Source organism: Ranitomeya variabilis, chromosome 2 (assembly GCF_051348905.1).
Source record: "Ranitomeya variabilis isolate aRanVar5 chromosome 2, aRanVar5.hap1, whole genome shotgun sequence".
Classification (NCBI taxonomy): Eukaryota; Metazoa; Chordata; class Amphibia; order Anura; family Dendrobatidae; genus Ranitomeya; species Ranitomeya variabilis.
The window spans coordinates 374,732,977-374,756,351 of NC_135233.1; the positions used below are offsets into that span (position 1 = coordinate 374,732,977).

Consider the following 23,375-nt stretch of genomic DNA (forward strand, 5'->3'; position numbering starts at 1 on the left):
GCGAAAAACTCTGAAACGCTACAGAACTTTAAAAAAGACGGAAACGTGCTGACGAGTACAAGCCACAGAGGAATGTGAGGACTCCACCTCGTTCGATGTACTATGTGTATAGGTAGAGACCTGTCAGTCCAGATCCAGAGGGAGGGCAGGAGACAGTGGGACAGGCCTCCATGACTAGTCTGACGAAACCACTAATCTGTTTGATAATTTTGGCTCAGGTACAATTACAACAAAAAAGCCAAGTACAACAACGACATTATCAGTCATTGCACAGGAGGAGGAGGTGAGCTGTGATATCACCTATTGTGTATGGTGGATCCTGTGTAATCTACTGTATATAGAGGTGTTATCAGTCATTGTACAGGAGGAGGAGGTGAGCTGTGATATCACCTATTGTGTATGGTGGATCCTGTGTAATCTACTGTATATAGAGGTGTTATCAGTCATTATACAGGAGGAGGAGGTGAGCTGTGACATCACCTATTGTGAATGGTGGATCCTGTGTAATCTACTGTATATAGAGGTGATATCAGTCATTGTACAGGAGGAGGAGGTGAGCTGTGATATCAGCTATTGTGAATGGTGGATCCTGTGTTATCTGCTGTATATAGAGGTGTTATCAGTCATTATACAGGAGGAGGAGGTGAGCTGTGACATCACCTATTGTGATTAGAGGATCCTGTGTTGTCTACTGTATATAGACGTATAACTTTTCATTTTAATCCGGTTTGTGATGATAATGAGATGACCGATATTTCACCCACTAAGGACACGGCCTATTTTAAGCATATTGTCTTTTGAAAACCCTTTTTTTATTTCGATTACAATTGAAACCAATTATCTTGCACCATAATATTCCTCTTTCTGTATACTAATTTCTATTAGGAAAATATCCCCTAGAGATTAGAAACTTAACAGATGTTAAGCTCAGCTTATGTAATAAATGTGTAATAAAGGTAAACACTATATATAAATAATGTTGGTAACAATCGTGTGTTCTTAACAATATGCAGAAAAGAAACACTGCTGGTGCCTTCCTCAACACTGCAATCCGACTATGCCCAACTACAACCATTATAAATGCCGCCTCATCCCGTGTGACTGTCCACGTAAGTAAGATTCACTCCAGTGTTTCCTAATACAAAGATTCAGCTTCTGTTTAAACTCACTGCATAATAGATATACATTAACCCTTTAAGGACACAATCTATTTCAGCCTATATGTGAAGACTTTTTTTTTTCATATTTTTAATCTCTGCTTTCCAAGAGCCATGACTTTTTTTCTGTCTTCCTCAGGAGAGATTATCCTTTTTTTTTTTGCAGAATGAGCCATATTTTTCAGCACAACAATTTTACATAGAATTTTACCACTCTTCCTACTTTCTGTGGGGAATGATAATTAAAGGGAAATTCTGATTTTGTTTTTCTGAGTTGCTTATTACATATCGGGCAGCTTAAAGTGAGCTTGTCGGTGGTTAAATGTAAAATGTTCCATTGTGTGCCAGAGTTACTTAGAGTTACATACCCGTAGTAGCTAAATAAATAAAATTTAGATTAGGGACAGTTAAAATATACATTAGTGATCGACATCTACTATTCTTACATTTAGTTAGGGTTAGTGTCAACGTGGAAAAAAAGAATCACATCCGTGCGTGCGTCTTACAGCCATCGAGCGCTCATCACTGACGCACATCTGTGATCGGCCTATGGTTGTTGGGGTTTTTTTTTGGTGTGAAAAAATAATTAATAAAAAATGTAGATTAGGGACTGTAAAAATATACTCTAGTAATCGGCGACTACTATTTTTTTTTTTTACGGAATTGAGTCAGGTTTAGTGTCAGTTGTGGGCTCTCAGTAATTATTTTTTACTGACTTCCGTTCAGTAAGTTTGTTTTTTATTTTTCCACATTTTTATATTCTTTTTATATTTTTCTATCTAGATTATTTTCTTTTTTTCCTCTTGTAAATAATAAAAAGTTTACAGCAAGCACTCACACACCTGAATAATTTGGTGCACACACAAACACGACATACGTGAAAAAATGTCCCGTTTGTCCCAATCACTGTATTTAGCGGAGGAGACATATGCCTTCCTTGCCTCCGACATTGATAGTGAGGGGGAGGATCCCACCTTCCTTTATTTTTCCTCCTCCTCAAGTGATACTGAAACGCTACGCAGACACCCCAGGCCAGAGAATGAACCAGTGCCGACCATTACTGATCTCATATTGACCTCACCCCCCTCAGATTATGAGCCACTGATTCCCGATTTTGTGGCGCAATCAGGCAATCAGGAATCAAATTTCACACAACCATCCTTACAGAAATAAACGTTTTCAAAGTCTTTTTCTCTGAGGATTTTGTGAACCTCATGGTGGCCCAAACTAATCTGTATGCCCAGCAATTTTTGGCACAAAACCGCCTTTCATCATTTTCTAACTGGACCCCTGTAGACACAGTAAAAATGATGACATTATGGGGCCTGGTCCTCCACTTGTGGTTAGTGAAAAAGCCAAAACATCATCAATATTGAAGTGTTGATGTTTTATACAACACTCCAGTGGCTATGACCCATAAACAATTTGAGGCAACCCAAAAATGTTTGCAATACAATGATACTGCACAAAATGACCCCAAGTTTGACTGTTATTTCAAAGTTCAGCTGATGAAGAGGTTCTGCATTGACCTTGAAACACGTTGACTTTGTAAACCTGCTAAAATAACGTTTTCAAGGAAAATATTCGTTGGATATAATTATCAGCAGCACATCCAGTGACACTTCAACAGGAAAGGTATGGAATTAAACTCTGCAAGCTCTGAGATAGTACCTCAGGGTACACCCACAGGTTTAGAGTTTATGATGGGAAGGACACCCAGATTGAAACCCCTGAATGTCCCTCTGTCCTGGGAGTGAGTCAAAAAAGTGTGGGATTTGGTGCACCCATTTCTGGATAAGGTTATCAGTCCTCTACATAGGTAACTTTTATTCCAGCATCCAACTTTTCAAGTCCCTCTCTGTGTAAGCTACCGCAGCCTACAGTACTGTCCACAAAAATCAGAGAGGCCTCCCTAATGCTAATTGGGAAGCTGCTCAGAAAGGGTAAGAGCAGAGCTCAATGTATAGACAACCTATTGGTGGTCAAGTACAAGGACAAGAGGGATGTCTTTTTCTTGACCACAGTACATGGTGATGGAAGTACCCCCACCGCTGTATGAGGTACCTGTACACAGGTCACCAAACTATACTGTGTACTAGTGATTGAGGAAAGCTCATGTTACCGGACAAACTGTCAGAGAATGTGCAGGAACCAAGGAACAAATGGAGGAGGATGAGGTGATGGATGTGCAACGGTCAGGAGATGAAGAGGATAATGATCCCCTTTCTGTTGTCCATGGTTGGGAAAGGGGACAGAGAAAGCAACCTTTACCCCCCCACCAACACACCATGGACTTGGACCTCATGGAAGCGCCCGACACATGAGCGCCTTCTAGCTGCACTGTCTGCAACATGATGACCGTATTCTTCGGTTTAGAAATAGTGCCGACTACTGAGTTGCTACTCTGTTAGATCTATGGGACAAGAGTACATTGAGCTTGATGCTTCATCTCTGGAAAGGGACCTATGCATGCTGTAGTATCAGAACACGCTTGCAGACAATCTTAAGTGTGCATCCCAGTTCTAGACGTAAATCCCTGGGAACATCAAGCAATCATCACAAAAACTTTAGCAGCAGCATCAGTGTAAGTGGCATAAGCAATTTCTGTGAGTCGTTTCACACATTTTTTAGACCAGCCCATGCACCAGCAGAACTGAGTACAAGTCTGACGCGTTGTGAACAAATGGAGAGGATGGTGCAGGAGTATCTTGAACTCAATATCAGTGCCATCAGGGGGGATTTGGACCCTTTTGCATTTTGGTCTTCAAAAATGGAAGCGTGATCTGAGCTCGCCTGTTACCCCTTGGAGGTTTTCTCATGTCCGGCAGCCAACGTTAAGCATATCTGGCTGTCCCCTGACAGTGTAGATCGCATAGCTTTCATTAAAATGCATAAGTCATGGATCTCCAATGACTTTGGTGTTCCAGTTGCAGACTGGCAAGACTAGGCGATGGTGTCGCTTTTAGTGTCACTCACTGATCTTGCATTATTGCAGTCTGTGACACCTTTGTTATGGCTTTTGTGTCTGCTGCTGCTACTGCTACTGATATTACAAACAATTTTTTTTTAATTTGAAGACTCAAAGTTGGGGCTCCATCTGGTAGGTTGCCTGTAGTGGAAGGTGTGTCAGAGGTCTATTATACTGTTTGTACTCTGTGGAAATTGATGCCACTTCAGTGGTGTGTGTCAATAATTTTTTGGAAATGTGGAGAATCCAAGTTGCATCTCCTCCGTGTATGTTGCCTGTAGCAGTAGAGTTCCCAGACAGGCAGACCTGCGCTTACTTTCACTCAACTACTTGTGTTACTATCCTTACATTTTTCTACCAATAGTACTCTATGAAACTGATGTTTGTGCCATCTGAGTGTGGCTGGAAAAAAAATTGTTGCTTGAGGTATCAGGGCTCTCAGCAAAGTAGGCTTACACTGATCGCTTAACCACCAGGTCTTAATTAAAACTTCAATTCAAAGTTCTAAATTCTGGCCCAGACCCTGATACCTCATGCACGGCCCGTTGTTGACTGCTGCTATGCCATTAGAAAATTTCTAGTGTGGGTCAATTCATGTCACTTTTCCTGTTGTCTGCCCCTAATTTTTGGAAATGTTTGGACTCCAAGTTGGGTCTCCTTCGTGTTTGTTGCATGAATTTGGCAGGGCTTTCAGAGCACCAGGCCCAGGGGCGGACTGGCCCGGGTTGCAGGAATGCATATGCCCCCCGGGCCGGTGCCTGAGCAGGTGCACAGGGCCGCTGGAGGACCGGCAGCGATTTAAATACATAGCGCTCCGAATCCCTCCAGCCGGCCCTTTAAAACTCAGCCAGGTCCTGTGTGCGCGCATTGCCCGAGCTGATAAGTGCCGCGGCGGCCCACGCTAGTGCGCGAGCATGGCCGCGGTCCTGAGTCCTGCGCGTGCTCGTCTGCTGCCAGTGTCAGCGCGGGCAAGCAGGAGACCACGCGCGCACATGGAGATATTTGAAAAGTCCGGCGCGCATAGGGCGCCTCCACCTGTCTGTCTGACGCTGGCCCGCCTGCACCAGCGTCGGAGAAGACTGCTGCTCACCAATGCCTGGGATCGTCTTCACCGCCGACGCTGGACAGGACCCGACCCACCTCAGCTCTTCATCCTCCCCACCTCCCCCCCCATCTCAGGGACCTGGGTGAGTCCCAAGATGATTTTTTTAATGTATGTACAGCAGTTGCACTTATATAATGTGTATAGACTGCTATATATATACATTATATAGGTGATGCTGCTGTATATAATCACTATACCACCTATATTATGTATGTATAGCAGCCTATATCTGATATAGATGACACTGCTACTGATGCGTATATACGTTATATAGGTGATACTGCAGTGTGTGTGTATATACACACACACACACGTATGTATACACATATATGTACATGTATGCACAGCAGTATCACCTATATAACGTATGTACACATCAGTAGCAGTGTCACCTATATAAGATGTAGACTGCTATACATACATTACATAGGTGGTATAGTGATTATATACATCAGTATCACCTATATAATGTATATATAGCAGTCTATACACATGATATAGGCAATACCGCTACTGATGTGTACACTGATGTGTATATAGGTGATACTGCTGTGTATATATGTCGTTATATAGGCGATACTGGTGTGTATATACACAAACACGTACATATATACACAACAGTATCACCTATATATAACGTATATACACATTGGTAGCAGTATTGCCTATATAATGTGTATATATATACAGTATAGACTGCTGTATACATGATATATAGGTGATACTATCATTATACAGCAGTAGCAGTATCGCCTATATATCGTGTATCCAACATTTGCAGTATCACCTGTATAATGTATAGACTACTGCATATACTTTGTATAGGTGATACTGCTGTGTATAGTCGCACTATCTATCTGTGTCTAATATATATATATATATATATATATATATATATATATATATATATATATTTTATTTTTTTTCAGTTTCATCTATATAATGTGTGTACACCAGTCACAGTATCACACACAATATATAGGTGATACTACAACTATACACATCGGTCGCAGTATCAGCTATATATTGTATATACAGTAGTTTCAATGTAATATATATTCAGCAGTCGCAGTGTCTCCTATGTGATGTGTGCATCATAATCTATATATATATATAATTGTCTAAGGGTTACTTCCGTCTTTCTGTCTGTCTGTCTGTCTGTCATGGATATTCATTGGTCGCGGCCTCTGTCTGTCACGGAAATCCAAGTCGCTGATTGGTCCTGGCAAAACGCCCACGATCAATCAGCGACGGGCACAGTCCAGCAGCGAAATGGCCGCTGCTTACTACCCTGCACTCAGTGTCCCGTCCATACTCCCCTCCAGTCAGCCCTCACACAGGGTTAATGGCAGCGTTAACGGACCGCGTTATGCCACGGTGTAACGCACTCCGTTAACGCAGCTATTAACCATGTCTGAACAACTTTTTACTATTGATGCTGCCCATGCAGCATCAATAGTAAAAAGATCTAATGTTAAAAATAATAATAATAATATTAAAAAAAAATGGTTATTCTCGCCTTCCGACGTCGCCCGCTGTCCATGGCAGTGCAAGCGGATGCCAAGGATGCTATGCACGCAGGACCTGGAATGACGTCATGTGACCGTGACGTCATCCCAGGTCCTAAGGGCATAGCAACCCTGGGACCGGAAGCCGCCGCGTGCACCGCAGAGTCGCCAGGACTTAAAGGGGCCTTCGGAACATGAGCATATGTTTATTTTTTATTTTAATTCTTTTTTTTTTACCACGCATATAGTGCCCACATTGCTATATACTGCGTGGGCTCTGTTATATACTACATCTCTGTGCTATACACTATGTAGCCGGGCAATACACTAAATCGCTATGCTTTATACTACGTAACCTGTGTTATATACTACTTCTATGTGTTATATACTACTTCTATGTGTTATATACTACTTCTATGTGTTATATACTACGTGACTGTGCAATATACTACGTGACTGCAATATACTACATGGCTGTGCAATATACTACATGGCTGTGCAATATACTACATGGCTGTGCAATATACTACGTGCTCTGTGCAATATACTACGTGCTCTGTGCAATATACTACGTGCTCTGTGCAATATACTACGTGCTCTGTGCAATATACTACGTGGCTGTGCAATATACTACGTGGCTGTGCAATATACTACGTGGCTGTGCAATATACTACGTGGCTGTGCAATATACTACGTGGCTGTGCAATATACTACGTGGCTGTGCTATATACTGCGTGCGCTGTGCTGTGTTATATACTTCGCCGGTTGTGTTATATACTACGTGACTGTGCAAAATAGTACGTGGGCTGTGCTATATACTACCTACATATTCTAGAATACCAGATACGTTAGAATCGGGCCACCATCTAGTATAGTATAATGCTGTCCTAATTACCGTATATTGTAGAGATGTGTGTGTGTTTGTATATGTGTATATATATATATAGAGAGAGAGAGAGATGTTTATATAGTATGGCGCTATGTATATAGTGTGGAATTCACACTATATATACACTGCTGCCACATCTATACACTATATAATATATACACTGCTCTATATTCCTTAACACGGTATATAATATGCCGCTGTGTATTTAATAGATTGTAGTATACCATATAAACTCGTGTATAAGCCGAGTTTTTCAGCATATTTTTTTTTTGTGTGAAAACACCCCCCTCGGCTTATATACGAGTCATTGTCCCAAAAAAATGGTGGGGGCTGTGGCTAAAGCCTGGGCTGCTGCTAAGGAGGAATGAATATTCACTGCGCTGGCAGTGAATATTCATTTCTCTTATAGCGTTCACAGCCACAGCCTTCTAGCACACATCCCACTTACCTTCCCTGCGCACCCTCGCTGCATCTCGTTCCGGCGCCAGCAGTTCTTCAGGCCGAGCGATCACGTGTCTTCCGCTCATTAAGGTAATGAGTATTCACCCCTCTCCACTCCCATAGGCGTGGGTAAATATTTATTACCTTAATGAGTGGGGGACACGTGATCACCCGGCTACAGGAGCTGCTGGCACCAGAACGAGATGCTGCGCGAGGGCATGCAGGGAATGTAAGTAGGGTGTTTTTTTTTTGTTTTTTTTATCGGAACCATGCATACATGAACAATGAAGGAGCCATGCATACAAGGACGGGGATAAGGAGCCATGCATACAAGGACGGGGATAAGGAGCCATGCATAAAAGAATGGGAATAAGAGGCCCATGCATACAAGGACGGGGATAAGGAGCCATGCATACAAAAATGGGAATAAGAGGCGAGGGAGCCATGCAGACAAGGATGGGGATGAGGAGCTATGCATACAAGGACGGGGATAAGGAGCCATACATATAAGGACGGGGAAGCCATGCAGTCAAGGATGGGGATGAGGAGCTATGCATACAAGGACGGGGATAAGGAGCCATGCATACAAGGACAGGGACGGGGGAGCCATGCATACAAGGACGGGGATGTGGGGACAATGCATACCTGGCTTATACTCCACTCAATAAGCTTTCCCAGTTTTTTAAGGCAAAATTAGGTGCCTCGGCATATACTTGGGTCGACTTATACTCAAGTATATACGGTATATTGGGAGCTGTGTATACTTCTACTGTCCTGCATAAATGGTGTAATTCTCAGTATCTATTCTTATTATGTATGTGTGTGTATCTGTCTATCTATCACTCTGATTAATTGTGAGAAAAGTAGCGTACTCTTTATTGGCCCATGTGGCAACATTTCGGATCCATAACTGCACATTTCTCTGATATGGAAGTGAAATGTTACCACATGGACTAATAAAGAGTATAAAAAAAAAAAACTGTTCCATTTTCTTCCACAAAAGTAGTCTGATTCTCCTCTCACTTGCTGTCCGTGTGCAGTAGTTTTTTTTTTCTCAGCAGATGTTGCAGTCTGATACACGGCGAGTCAGACCATTGAGGAGATGGAGAAATTAATTTCTCCGTCTCCTCCACACCTGTGCTGCGAGAGCATTAGAGCACGGACACTTGGCTCACACTCACAGCAGAGCAAGAGCCAAGTATCATTGGCAGATCACATCCAATGCCATATGCTGCTGTGATTCCACCCTAATGAGCACCTGTATTAAAGGGAACCTGTAACCCCCCCAGGTGTTTTTAATTAAAAGAGCCACTTGTGCAGCACTACTGCTGCATTCTGTGAAGGTGGCTCTTTTAGTTCGGGTGAAATACCGTAATCGTTTTTCGAATTTGCCTGTCATACCTGTAGTTTGTCAGGGGGGCATGTCCTTTCCCCCCTGACACAAACGCCTTCCAGCCATCACTCAGTACTCTGCGTGCCGGGCGCCACCTCCTCTTCCTCCATTAGCGTCCCTGGCGCCTGCGCTGTAAGTTTTTTTTCGGGCATGTGCAGTTTGTGCTGCCCTTCAAACATACAGCGCAGGCGCCGGGGATGCTAATGAAGGAAGAGGAGGTGGCGCCCGGCTCCGGAGCAGAGACTGCTGGGCGGCAGGAGGAGCGCTGGTCCTCTGTGAGGGAGATGCCACCTCTGCTGTGACTCCTCTGCAGAGTGGTCACTGGGCGCTGTGCTCCTCAGTCCTCTGCCATCCTCTGGGCTCTCCTCGTCCCCAGGGTGTCCCCGGCGCCTGCCTGCAGTGTAAAGAGCACCATGTACATGGACCTGTGGTCGATCATGCGCACTGCGGCGCCATTCACATGTGGCTCTTCAAATAACGCCTTTAAGAGGAGTGTTGAGGGGCAGGACAAAGCAAAATTCACTGATCGGGATGGGGAGTGTTATAGTATGTGGGCTGGTGGGATTTGTGTGGCAGGGCTGTTTTTTTGTCCCAGTCCGGCCCTGTCTGTGTGTCATTATACAGTGAGGCTGTGCGTGAGATTATACAGTGGGGCTGTGCGTGTCATTATACAGTGGGGCTGTGCGTGTCATTATACAGTGGGGCTGTGCGTGTCACTATACAGTGTGTGTGCGTGTCACTATACAGTGGGGCAGTGTGTGTGTCATTAATTATACAGTAGGGTTGTGCGTGTGTGTCATTATACAGTGGGGTTGTGCCTGTCATTATACAGTGGGGTTGTGTGTGTGACTGTCACTATAGAGTAGGACTGTGTGTGTCAATAAATAAATATATATTCGCATGCTTGCAGTAACAAGACCGCCTGTTCCCGGTGCCGGCACCAGAGAATCCTCAGTGCGCACGATATGAGGATTCACACATAGTGACTGTAGACATGTAGCTTAAGATCCGACAACCCCTTTAAGGATGGGCCGCGACTCATGGGCCACTGCTGTGTGCTTGCCCCCCAGGCTAAAATTTGCCAGCCAGCCCCTGACCAGGCCTATACCTGTCACTCATCCACCTGTTACTGATCAATGTTTCAGCTGGAAATGCTGGTTCAAGCCCCTGTCTGCCCCTAATTTGAGCTGTTTGGGAAGCTTTTTGGCACCCATTAAGGTGTTGTGTATAAATTTGGTGAACATGTTTGGTGAACATTGAGACATTCGGAGAACTGAACCAAACCTTGGAAAGTTCACTTATCTCTATTCCTCAACACTGCAGCCCAAATATGTACTACAGTCATCTAACTGTGATCACGTTAAGGCAGAATTTTAGAATTTACATGTAGTAGTGAATCTAAATAGGAGCAATTATCTGCTCTGATTCAGTTCTAAGGTTGTGATTGCATCAAAGGTTGGCTTACTCTATGTTCGACATGTCACTGTCCACATCATATATGTCATGTGCCCACTGACCATCATTACATTGTTTTGTTTCTTAGGAATAATTTTTATTTTTATTTATTTTCCAATTTTTGTTTTGTTCCAGGGTCAGTAAGTACTACTGCACAACCTCCAACAACTGCTATCATACTATCTACTACCACAGAACGCACAACATCTACAACCATGCCATCTACTACCACAGAACGCACAACATCTACAACCATGCCATCAACTACCACAGAATACCCAACAACTACTACCATACCATCTACTCCTGAAGGTATGTTACTTAATTTACGAAGCTTACCATAGGCTATTGTTTCTTCAGCCTTGCTATCAGGCATTTTTCCATTTGAAGAGGCTTTCTAACTAAATTAATTTTGGAATCAACCTAATGCAACTGATTTTTCTATTCGCTTCCTTCCTTGGCCAAGTTGACAGATCATGTTCACCCTATATAAAAAATGATGATGATAATAATATTTATGACTTCTGAACTTAGGAAAGGATCACTGCTGGTGCCTTCCTCAACACTGCAGCCCAGATATGTACTACAGTAATCTGTGTCCTCTGATACCGTGTAAATGTCCACGTAAGTATGATTTGCCTCAATATTATTTAACCCTGTGATTTTTTAAGGCCGAATTTTACAATTTATATGTTGTACTGAATCGATATAGGTGCAATTATCTGCTCTCAGTTCTGAACATATAGTTGTACAGTACTGTGTAGAGTGTAGGCAGTTGTGGAAAAAATGCTACAATGTGAGAACGCTTCAAAAATAATAGCGTAATCGTATATGATATCAATGAACAGAATGCAAAGTGAATGAGGAAAAGAGGAATATAAGTCAAATATTTTTTCTTTGGGACCACTAGAGATGATGGAATCGATTCTGCTTCGAATTAAATTCAATTCAAATTTTATAAAGCTGGTTGGTCCCGGAGAATTCAAAAAATTTGCAAATCAATTTCTGTTCTCCACCTTTTCACACATTGAAGAAGAGTATATCAATCATGAAAGACTGACATGACTTCAGGCACGACCCGCACAGGCTTCCCCATAATGACTTGCAGCTATTACATTACAAAGAACAGAGCAGCCAATCAGGAGAGACTATCATAGCCTGTTTAAAAGCTGAGGCAGGGAATGCAGCATCTGTTTGAGGTTGATTTTTTGAGCGTGAGCAGATGTCAAAGCTCACAGTTCAGCAATGGAGATGGAAAGAGAAAGCCGATAAACATTGGACAAATACTGCAGGCATTATTATGTTAAATAACTGCAGCTAAGAAAATAAGAATAATAGTCCATGAATAATATAGAATTTCCGTTCATACGGAGAGAGAAGAGAGGAGCAGCTTTATCAGAACTACAGCAGCAGCCCAGTAAGTGGTAACCACAAGACTCTTTTCCCCTCCATCATGCTTCTTTCTGATCATGAAGCAAAATCTTAGTGACAGATGTACTTGAACTAATAAGCAGGCCAGCACAATATTTTTACAAGTGCTCACAAGAGACTGTTCTGAATATTCACATTTCTTGTGCAGTCCTTTATGTGAAGAGGAAATACTTTTTTTTAATATAAAAGGATATTCCCTAAAATCCAGATATTTAACAGTGACTGTGTAGCCTACAATGTATGCATGTCTTAATCAATTTGTTTTTTGCACATCTATTTTAGAAGTCAAATTTAACATTTTTAAACATCAAATCAATGTCAAGACAGCACCCTGTTGCAGATGATGGCTTTTTGGATGTGCACCTACCTAGAATTTCTTAATTTGTCATTTTTTTGGAAAACACAAAAGCAAAAATTGAAAAAAATGCAGCCTTCTCTTTGTGCATTTCTACTGTTGCCCACCTATTTTCGTAGTCCAATTTGACAACAGTACATGCCACACTAACACTGCAGCTTGCTGCCATATTTTGTTTTCTGCATGTGTACATTCGCATATAGTGTTTCTTCTTATGTGATATTTGGTAAGGTTTGAATAGTTAGGGTTGAAAAGATTGTCAAACATTAATGATAGTATTATACAAATTGTATGGTAAAAGAAAAGTGGTAATGCATTTGGATGTGGTAGGATGAAAGCGAAATTAAAAAAAAAAAAACTTACTGTGGATAAGAATATGTGAATGACTTGTGCCAGCAAAAGTATAATCATTAGCACTGACAGAAGCTGCAGGCAGGGCAGTGGTGCTGCCAAATGAAAGCTACACTAGGCCTCCTCTTTTGTATGGTAAGCGTGTTAGTGGGGAAGAAGTGGAGAACATTGTAGAATTTACAATCTCTCAGTCTCAGCAGGATAATGTTACCTCTGACAGTGACACAGTCAGTTAGAGTCTGTGGTTTGCTCGGAATAGTTTACTTGATCGCAAATGACAAAGAAGGATAATTTTTGGAACTTTTTGGATTTTAAAAGACATGACAAGTCTAAACTGCACTTTGCTATTAAATGGGCTGTTGGTTACTACCACGTTACCGTCTATTTCTTTGGTGAGATCACTGACATTACTAAGGTTGAGTTTGCATTAAAGGTTGACTTGCTCTATGTTACTGTCTAAATCACACATGCCATGTGCCAACTGACCACCATGAACAATCTGAACTATTTTGTATTTTTTTTGCTTTGTTTTGTTCCAGGGCCAGTCAGTACTACTACACAACATCTACCAGCTACAGCCACGCCATCTATTACTGCACAAAGGCCAACAACTACAACCAAGACACCTACTACTGAAGGTACATCACCCAACTTACTACACTTATCAAAGGGTTTTGATTCTTCAGCCTCGCTGTCTGGCTTCTTTTTAATATAAGGGATTCTCCACCAAAATTCGCTTTTTGAAATATCAATCCAATGCAGCTGACACAACCTACCTTCTTTTACTATTTGCCTCCTTCCTTTGCTCCATCCTGTATAAAGAACAATGATGATAAAAATATTCATGCCTTCTCGACATAGCAATGAAATAATGCTGGTGACTTCCTTGAAATTATAATCCAGATATGCAGTATAGTTTTCTATGTCCTTTTATACTGTTTCAATGTCCACATAAGTAGCATTTACCTCAATATTATTGATGCCCCCACATTACAATCCATCACACACAGCACAATTCCTACACAGACACCCCCACCCCAACACACACACACTCGGGATGATGCCTACAGAGCAGCATATTGACTCAAAGCTGACAACACAGAGTGATGCCCCAAGACCCCATTAGAGACAGGATGGTGGCCAAGAGTTCTCACAGCTCTGGTACATCAATACATACAGCTCCGTTACATCAACACACACAGCTTTGCTACATTAGAACATGCACACACCTTCCATATGCATCCTGCTCCTCACCTTTTCTGCCTTGTCACATGACCTGAGAATGTCACGTGACTCAAAGATCCTGACAGCCCATTCAGAGTCTATATATACTGAACAGTGGAGGAGGGATCATCTGGATCCCTGCTCCACCATTATATTAAATTCTATCATTAACCTAAGGAGACATTAATATCTGAAGCACAGACGTAACTCCTACATCAAGCAGGATAGCTTTCCAACTTTGGGACAGTCCTGCTGGATCTAGAAGACAGTTGGGAGATATAACTATCACACTTACTACTACATATTATTATTATTATTTATTTATTATTATAGCGCCATTTATTCCATGGCGCTTTACATGTGAGGAAGGGTATACGTACTAAAAACAGGTATAATAATCAAACAATACAAGTCATAACTGGTACAGGAGGAGAGAGGACCCTGCCTGCGAGGGCTCACAATCTACAAGGGATGGGTGAGGATACAGTAGGTGAGGATAGAGCTGGTCATGCAGCGGTTTGGTCGATCGGTGGTTGCTGCAGGTTGTAGGCTTGCCGGAAGAGGTAGTAAACTTTGTAGAACTCCTCCATGGAGTATCAGCAAACAAATGATGGGTGTTTGGCCCAAGGATCATGGAATTGTTGCTGGCCACAGGCGCTTGCAGTTGGAACTGGAATGGGTGAGTACTTGCCCTATATTAAATATGTCACTATCCACATCACATATACTATGTGTCCAAAGCTTCTAGCCGCATTCTCCTCTTTCATTGTTATGAATTAACTTTTTTTAGTTTTTCTTTTTTCTCTCGGCTCAGACATTACTACTAGCCAGAGCCCTACAACTACAACCATGTCATCTACTACCACAGAACTCCCAACAACTACAACCATGCCAACTACTACCACAGAATCCCCAAGAACTAAAACCATGCCATCTACTACCACAGAACTCCCAACTACTACAACCATGCCAACTACTACCACAGTATCCCCAAGAACTAAAACCATGCCATCTACTACCACAGAACTCCCAACTACTACAACCATGCCACCTACTACCCAGAGCCCTACAATTGCAACCATGACATTTACAACCCAGAGCCCAACAATTACAACCATGACACCTACTACCACAGAACTCCCAACATCTACAACCATGCCACCTACTGCCACAGAATCCCCAACAACTACCACCATGCCATCTACTACCACAGAACATCATAAAACTACAACCGTACCATCTACTCCTAAAGGTATCTTACTTAATTTATTAGACTTACAATATTGTATTGGTTCTTCATCCTTCAGCAATTTTGGAATCATCTCTATGCAAGTGAAACTAGGAGCCTGCTACTTCTATTCGCCTTCTTCCTTGGCCAAGTTGGCAAATCATGTCCGTCTTGTATAAAGAATGCTGATGATGATAATGTTCATGTCTTCTGAATGTAGGAAAGAATCAGTGCTTGTGCCTTCCTCAACACTGCAGCCCAGATATGTATTACCGTCATCTATGCCCCCTTATACCATGTGAATGTCCACGTAAGTAAGATTTTCTTAATATTATTTAACTGTGATCACTTTCAGGCAGAATTTTAGAATTGACATGTGATATTTAATCTAAATAGATGCAATTATCTGCTCTGTTTCAGTTGCAAGGTTGTGTTTACATCAAAGGTTGACTTGCTCTATTCTTAGATATGTCACTGTCCGCATCACATAAGTCATGTGACCAGGACCACCATTACATTGTTTTCTTTCTTAGGAATAATTTTAATTTTTTACATTTTTTTGTGATATTTGTTTGTTCTAGAGCCAGTCAGTACTATTACACAACCTCCAACAATTAACACCAAGCTACAAACTACCACAGAATACTCAACAACTACAACCAAGCCACCTCCTACCATGGAACGCCAAACAACAACAACCATGCCATCTACTCCTAAAGGTATCTTACTTAATTTATGAAACTTACCATAGGGTATTGGTTCTTCATTCTTGCTATCTGGTAGTTTTCAATTGAAGAGTCTTTCCAACAAAATTAATTTTGGAATCAACCTATTGCAACTGAAACTAGCGGCCCGATTTTCCAATTCGCCTCCTTCCTTGGCCGATTTGACAGATCATGTCCACCCTATATAAAGAATGATGATGATAATAATATTCATGTCTTCTAAACATAGGAAAGGATCACTGCTGGTGCCTTCCTCAACACTGCAGCCCAGATATGTACTACAGTTATCTGTGTCCTCTGATACCGTGTAAATGTCCACGTAAGTAAGATTTGCCTCAATATTATTTAACCCTGTGATTTTTTTAAGGTAGGATTTTACAATTTATATGTTGTACTGAATCGATATAGGTGCAATTATCTGCTCTGACTCAGTTCTGGACATATTGTTGTACAGTACTGTGCAAAGTGTAGGCAGTTGTGGAAAAAATGCTGCAAAGTGAGAACGCTTCAAAAATAAAAGTGTAATCATATATGTTATCAATGAACAGAATGGAAAATGAATGAGGAAAAGAGAAATATAAGTCAAATCATTATTCTTTGTGACCACTAGAGATGATGGAATCGATTCTACTCGAATCAAATTCAATTCAAACAATTTCCAAATTGATTTCTTTAAAATGCCCAAAAAGTATTCCTCACCTTTACACACATTGAAGAACAGTAAATCAATCATGAAAGGCTGACATGACTTCAGACACAAGCGCGCAGGCTTCCCCATAATGCTTTGCAGCTATTACATCACGAAGAGCAGAGCAGCCAATCAGGAGAGACTATCATAGCCTGTGTAAAAGCTGAGGCAGGGAATGCAGCATCTGATTGAGGTTGATTTTAGGAGAGGGAGCAGATGTCAAAGCTCACAGCTCAGCAAAGGAAATGGAAAGAGAAAATCGTTAAATGTTGGACAAATACTGCAGGCACTAACACGATGAATAACTGCAGCCAAGAAGATAAGAGTATTAGTATGTGAGTAATATAGAATTTCAGTTGATATGTGGAGAAAGAGAAGGAAGAGGTGTAGCTGGCATCCATTACAAATACACTTTTCTTTCATTCTTAAAGAGAATCTTTCACTAGGTTTTTTTTCATCTACATGTGTTCTAGTAGTCAAATTTTACATTTTAAAACACCCCACGAATACTGCACTCTGTTGCAGATGATGGCTTTTTGGATATGTATCTACCTAGCATTTCTTAATATTTGAAAAAAAATGTAGCCATTTAGTTGTGCATTTCTGTTTTTGCGCACATATTTTTCTTGTCCAATGTGACAACTGTACATGCCAAACTAGCACTGCGGCCTGCTACCACATGTCACTTTCTATATGTGTACATATGTATATAAAATGTCTTTTTATGTTCTTTTTGATAACATTTGAATAATTGGGGTTGAAAACATTATCTACAGTTAATTAGAGAGGCATCTGACCGGGATCTTAGAGGTAATGTTTCTCCTTGCGGAGAGTGACAAGTCAAGTATGCCAAGATGAGGAGACTTTTAAGCCGCAATGCTCCTCTCGGAAATATGCAAATTGTCTCTTCAGAGAGGAAGAGGTCTAGAACTCTAGCGTCACCTATAGGAAGTAGAAATCCTAACAGTCAATATCGACGCTTTAACGAGCCTTGTGACATGAATTAGGATATTTGCCAAAACCAGAATTTCAGTTTGCAGACACTGTGTTTCGGGTACTGCCCCTCGTCAGTGCAAAATGTTATTGCAGAATTATACAAACTATATGGTAAAAAGAAAAATGACTATGGCATTGGACATGGTAGGATGAAAGAACAAAAACATATTGTGGCTAATAATAATGTGTGAGCGACTAGTGGTAGAAAAACCATCATCACCATCACTGACAGCAGCTGCAGGCGGGGCAGTGGTACTACAAATCGTAAGCTACACTAGGCCTCCAATTTGTATGGCAAGAGTGTTGTTGGGGAACATGTCTTCTAAACATAGGAAAGGATCACTGCTGGTGCCTTCCTCAACACTGCAGCCCAGATATGTACTACAGTTATATGTGTCCTCTGATACCGTGTAAATGTCCACGTAAGTATGATTTGCCTCAATATTATTTAACCCTGTGATTTTTTAAGGCAGAATTTTACCATTTATATGTTGTACTGAGTCGATATAGGTGCAATTATCTGCTCTGACTCAGTTATGAACATATTGTTGTACAGTACTGTGCAAAGTGTAAGCAGTTGTTTAAAAAATGCTGCAAAAGTCAGTGGAATGCCCCGTGGGGCCGTGGGATTGTTCGTACCGGGTCGGCACAGTTCTTAAAGGGGAAGTCACGGCGGCAGTGACCCAGTCCGTGGCCCTTGGCGTCCAGTTAAAGGAGAAGTGAATGAAAGTGAATAATAAAGTCTATAAAGGAATTGTTCGTGACGCCACCTGTGGTGTTCGGCAATGGAGATGTTAGCCAACGCTGCAGTGCTGTCCTTTGGAGCAGATGATAATACAGCTGAGTTATTACAGCTCTCCACACGTAGAGCGTGGTCCCCAGGGCAGTTAGTGATGTGGGTGACAATGTTGCTGGGGGCAGGTAGTGGTGCAGGGTAGGTGATGTCAGAAAAAAATGGAAGGACACAGCATGTTTCAGTGTTCGCAGTTTTACTTACAGTTCGGGCCCACAGCCGGGGTGCTGTGTCCTCCGGGTGTGAAGTCCAGGAAACTCTCCGGCAAGTTGGGCTTCTGTCCAGAACTCCTTTTTTGTATGCCTCTCCTGGCCCGCTCTCTGTGCTGGCTGCCTCCTCTCCTGCCCTGTGTTTGCCACCCAGTGTCCGAAGCCAGTGAATGCAGGTCTTGTCGGGTGATGTACTCTCTGTCCTCTGGACCCTCTGTGTTCATCTTTTGGGCGAATAGGTGCAAGTTTGGTTGCTGCACCTACAGTTACAGCAGCCTTCTTATTGCTAGCTGGAGCCGAAAGCTGTCCCACTAGTTCAGGGGCCGGTCCCCTACTGCGGCCTGGTTCCTCCACTTCTTGATACCGGCCCCACGGGTTGCCTTTGCACTTCCTGTGTCCCTCAAACCCCTTCTAGCTTCCTGGGAGCTTCTTGTCTTCCTTCTCCCTTCAGTCTGTCAAGAGCTGCAGTCTCCCACGTCTGCTCAGTGTAAGGAATCACTGATTAAGTTGGTGCACCCTCTGGACCGTGACGACGATCCCCTCACAGACGAGCTGACCTGGTAGACCGCCCCCTATACAGGGAGTGTTAGGGGCAGGAACGTGAGGGACTATCGCCACGGAAGCTGGAGGACCAAAGAGCAAAAGAGAAAAGAGGACTAGGGACCGGAGAGGCGGAAGAAAGCCTGAACCTGGCGGAAGAGGCAAGGACGCAGGAAAGGCGGGATGCCGCAGGGAACCAGAAGAGAACTAAAGAGACACAGGGAAAAAACAGGAACACTTGGACAGCTGGGAGACAGAGACTTGCAGGGACACGGTACCAGTAGAGACACAAGGGCAGCTGGAACACGAGGAGTGCAGAGGAGCCGGGACGGCAGGGACAGACACCGGAACTGACGCAGGCACTGCGGAGAAAACAACAAAGAACCAGATCAGGAAACAAGGAGATATACGAAGTATACGAGCAACCAGGAGCAATTGAAAAATACAAATGATCATCAGGCACAGGAAGAGGAAACAGACAGGAAGATATAGCAGTGCTCCGACTTACTTCCGGGTGGAGAGAGTCCTCCAAGACCATAGAGAGGACAGCGCAGGAAGCGCAAATAGGACCTAGAGGTGCGCACGCGCAGAACGAAACCTGGCGCGCGAGCGCACCCGATGATCAGCTGGGACTGGGAGCGAGCACTGGAGGAAGGATGCCGCAGCAGCAGGGCCATGCCGGGACGCCGAGGACACGTGAGTATAGCAGGGTAAAGCGTGTGGCAGCGTCGGCGTGACACTCAGCTCCACTTCCCTTCTCCAACTCTCCTTGTGTCTAACTCTGTGTGTGTCTAGCTCCTCCCTCTTTCCTACCTTCCTCCACCCACACCCTCTGCCTATTAACCCTCTCCAGCCTGGGATGAGGCCAACCTCTCTTAGGGTACACCCAGGTGACCTGACTGGAGAAGTGTGGTGTTGGCTGCAGGTGTTAGAGTTCTGTACAATGTTTCTTTCTTACCAGAAAGTTGGGATACTGCACTTCTGGATGAGATGCAGTACCTCTGTGGCATCTGGACCCTCAGGGGCGCCACATGAGAACGCTTCAAAAATAACAGTGTAATCGTATATTTTTGTCAGTGAACAGAATGCAAAGTGAATGAGGAAATGAGGAATATAAGTCAAATCATTATTCTTTGTGACCTCTAGAGATGATCGAATCGATTCTACTCGAATAGAATTCAATTCAAACAATTTCCAAATCGATTTCTTTGAAAAGCCCAAAAGTATTCCCCACCTTTAAACACATTGAAGAACAGTAAATCAATCATGAAAGGCTGATATGACTTCAGGCACGAGCCACGCAGACTTCCCCATAATGCTTTGCAGCTATTACATCACGAAGAGCAGAGCAGCCAATCAGGAGAGACTATCATAGCCTGTGTAAAAGGTGAAGCAAGGAATGCAGCAGCTGTTTGAGGTTGATTTTAGTAGAGTGAGCAGATGTCAAAGCTCACAGCTCAGCAATGGAGATGAAAAGAGAAAGCCCTTAAACGTTGGACAAATACTGCAGGCATTAACACGTTGAATAACAGCAGCCAAGAAGAAAAGAGTATCGGTATGTTAGCAATATAGAATATCAGTTGATGTGCGGAGAAAGAGAAAGGAGAGGTGTAGCTGGCATCCATTGTGCTGAATTTGAATTACAAATACACTTTTCTTTCATTCTTAAAGAGAATCTTTCACTAGGTATTTTTTTTTATCTACATGTGTTCTACTAGTCAAATTTTACATTTTAAAGCACCCCACGAATACTGCACTCTGTTGCAGATGATGGCTTTTTGGATGTCTACCTACCTAGCATTTCTTAATATTTTTCGAGAAAAAAAAAAATAAAAAAATGGAAAAAAATTTAGACATTTAAGGCTGGCGTCACACTAGCAGTATTTGGTCAGTATTTTACATCAGTATTTGTAAGCCAAAACCAGGAGTGGAACAATTAGAGGAAAAGTATAATAGAAACATATGCTCCACTTTTGCATTTATCACCCACTCCTGGTTTTGGCTTACAGATACTGATGTAAAATACTGACCAAATACTGCTGGTGCGACTGCAGCCTAATTGTATAAGTCTGTTTTTGCACAACTATTTTCCTAGTCCAATCTGACAACTGTAAATGCCAAAGTAGCACTGGGGCCTGCTACCACATGTCACTTTCTATATGTGTACATATGTATAAAAAAAAATTTTACGTTCTATTTTACAAGGTTTGAATAACTGGGCTTGAAAAGATTATCAAAATGATGGGATTATACAAATTGTCTCTTCAGAGAGGAAGAGGACTAGAACTTTAGCACCACCAATAGGAAGTAGCAATCTTAAAAGTCAATATCGACCCTTTAATGAGCCTTGTCACATGAATTAGGATATTTGCCAAAATCAGAATCTCAGTTTGCAGACACTGTGTTTCGGGTACTGCCCCTCGTTAGTGCAAAAAGTTATTACAGAATTATACGAACTATATGGTAAAAAGAAAAATGATTATGGCATTGGACATGGAAGTATAAAAGAACAAAAACATACTGCGGCTAAGAATGCGTGAGCGACTAATGGTAGCAAAAGCATCATCACCAGCACTGACAGCAGCTGCAGGCAGGGCAGTGGTACTACAAAACGTATGCTACAGTAGGCCTCCTGTTTGTCTGGCAAGCGTATTATTGGGGAAGAAGTGGAGAACATTATGGAATTTGTAATGTATCACTCGGCTCAGTCTCAACAGGATAATGTTACTTCTGACAGTGACACCGTCAGTTTGAGTTTGTGGTTTGCTCAGAATAGTTTGCTTGATTGTAAATGCCACTGAAGGATAATTTTTGGAACTTTTTTATTTAAGAAACATAAAGAGTCTGTACTGCACTGTGCTATTAAATGGGCTGTTGGTTACTACCGAGCTGCCATCCATTTCTTTAGTGAGGTCACTTTGATATTACTAAGGTTGTGTTTTTATTAAAGGTTGACTTGCTCTATGTTACTGTCCACATTACACATGCCATGTGCCAACTGACCACCATGAGCATCTAACTTATTTCTCTTATTTGCGTTGTTTTGTTCCAGGGCCAGTCAGTACTACTACACAACATCCACCAACTACAGCCAAACCACCTATTACTACACAAAGGCCAACAACTACAACCAAGACACCTACTACTGAAGGTACATTACCCAACTAACTACACTTATCAGAAGGTTTTGATTCTTCAGCCTCGCTGTCTGGCTTCTTTCCAAAATTAGGGATTCTCAATCAATATTAGACATTAGCAGCCTGATTTTTCTTTTTGCCTCCTTCCTTGGCCAAGTTGGCAGATCATGTCCACCCTGTATAAAGAATGCTGATGACAATAATATTCATGTCTTCTGAACATAGGAAATGATCAGTGCTGGTGCCTTCCTCAACACTGCAGCCCAGATATGCACTACCGTCATCTATGTCCCCTTATACCATGTGGATGTCCACGTAAGTAAGATTTTCCTCAATATTTTTTAGCAGTGATCTCTTTAAGGCAGAATTTTAAAATGTATTTGTAGTATTGAATCTAAATAGGATAAATTATCTGCTCTGATTCAGTTCTAAGGCTGTGATTGCAGCAAAGGTTGACTTGCTCTATGTTAGACATGTCAGTGTTCGCATCACATAAGTTATGTGCCTACTGACCACCATTACATTGTTTTCTTTCTTAGGAATAATTTTACTTTTTTCTTTCCTTTCTGCTTTTTTGTTCCATGGACAGTCAGTGCTACTACACATCCTCCAACAACTAATATCGTACTTTCTACTACCACAGAACCCCCAACAATTACCACCAAGCCACCTACTACCACAGAAAGCCCAACAACTACAACCAAGCCACCTCCTACCATGGAACGCCAAACAACAACAACCATGCCATCTACTCCTGAAGGTATCTTACTTAATTTATGAAA

At 42.3% G+C, this 23,375-nt stretch overlaps 1 protein-coding gene across 1 annotated transcript in view; it reads left to right on the plus strand.

The window, feature by feature from the left end:
* Positions 1 to 980: 980 nt before the first annotated feature.
* Positions 981 to 23,375, plus strand: part of LOC143806081 (uncharacterized) — an 84,823-nt gene continuing 62,428 nt past the window's right edge. The window contains exons 1-10 of the mRNA XM_077286016.1: positions 981 to 1,109; positions 11,052 to 11,228; positions 11,451 to 11,540; positions 13,593 to 13,691; positions 15,726 to 15,815; positions 16,087 to 16,224; positions 16,460 to 16,549; positions 22,509 to 22,607; positions 22,819 to 22,908; positions 23,237 to 23,353. Coding sequence (XP_077142131.1) covers positions 1,058 to 1,109; positions 11,052 to 11,228; positions 11,451 to 11,540; positions 13,593 to 13,691; positions 15,726 to 15,815; positions 16,087 to 16,224; positions 16,460 to 16,549; positions 22,509 to 22,607; positions 22,819 to 22,908; positions 23,237 to 23,353 — 1,042 coding nt within the window. The 5' untranslated portion in view covers positions 981 to 1,057. The remainder of the gene's footprint in view (positions 1,110 to 11,051; positions 11,229 to 11,450; positions 11,541 to 13,592; positions 13,692 to 15,725; positions 15,816 to 16,086; positions 16,225 to 16,459; positions 16,550 to 22,508; positions 22,608 to 22,818; positions 22,909 to 23,236; positions 23,354 to 23,375) is intronic.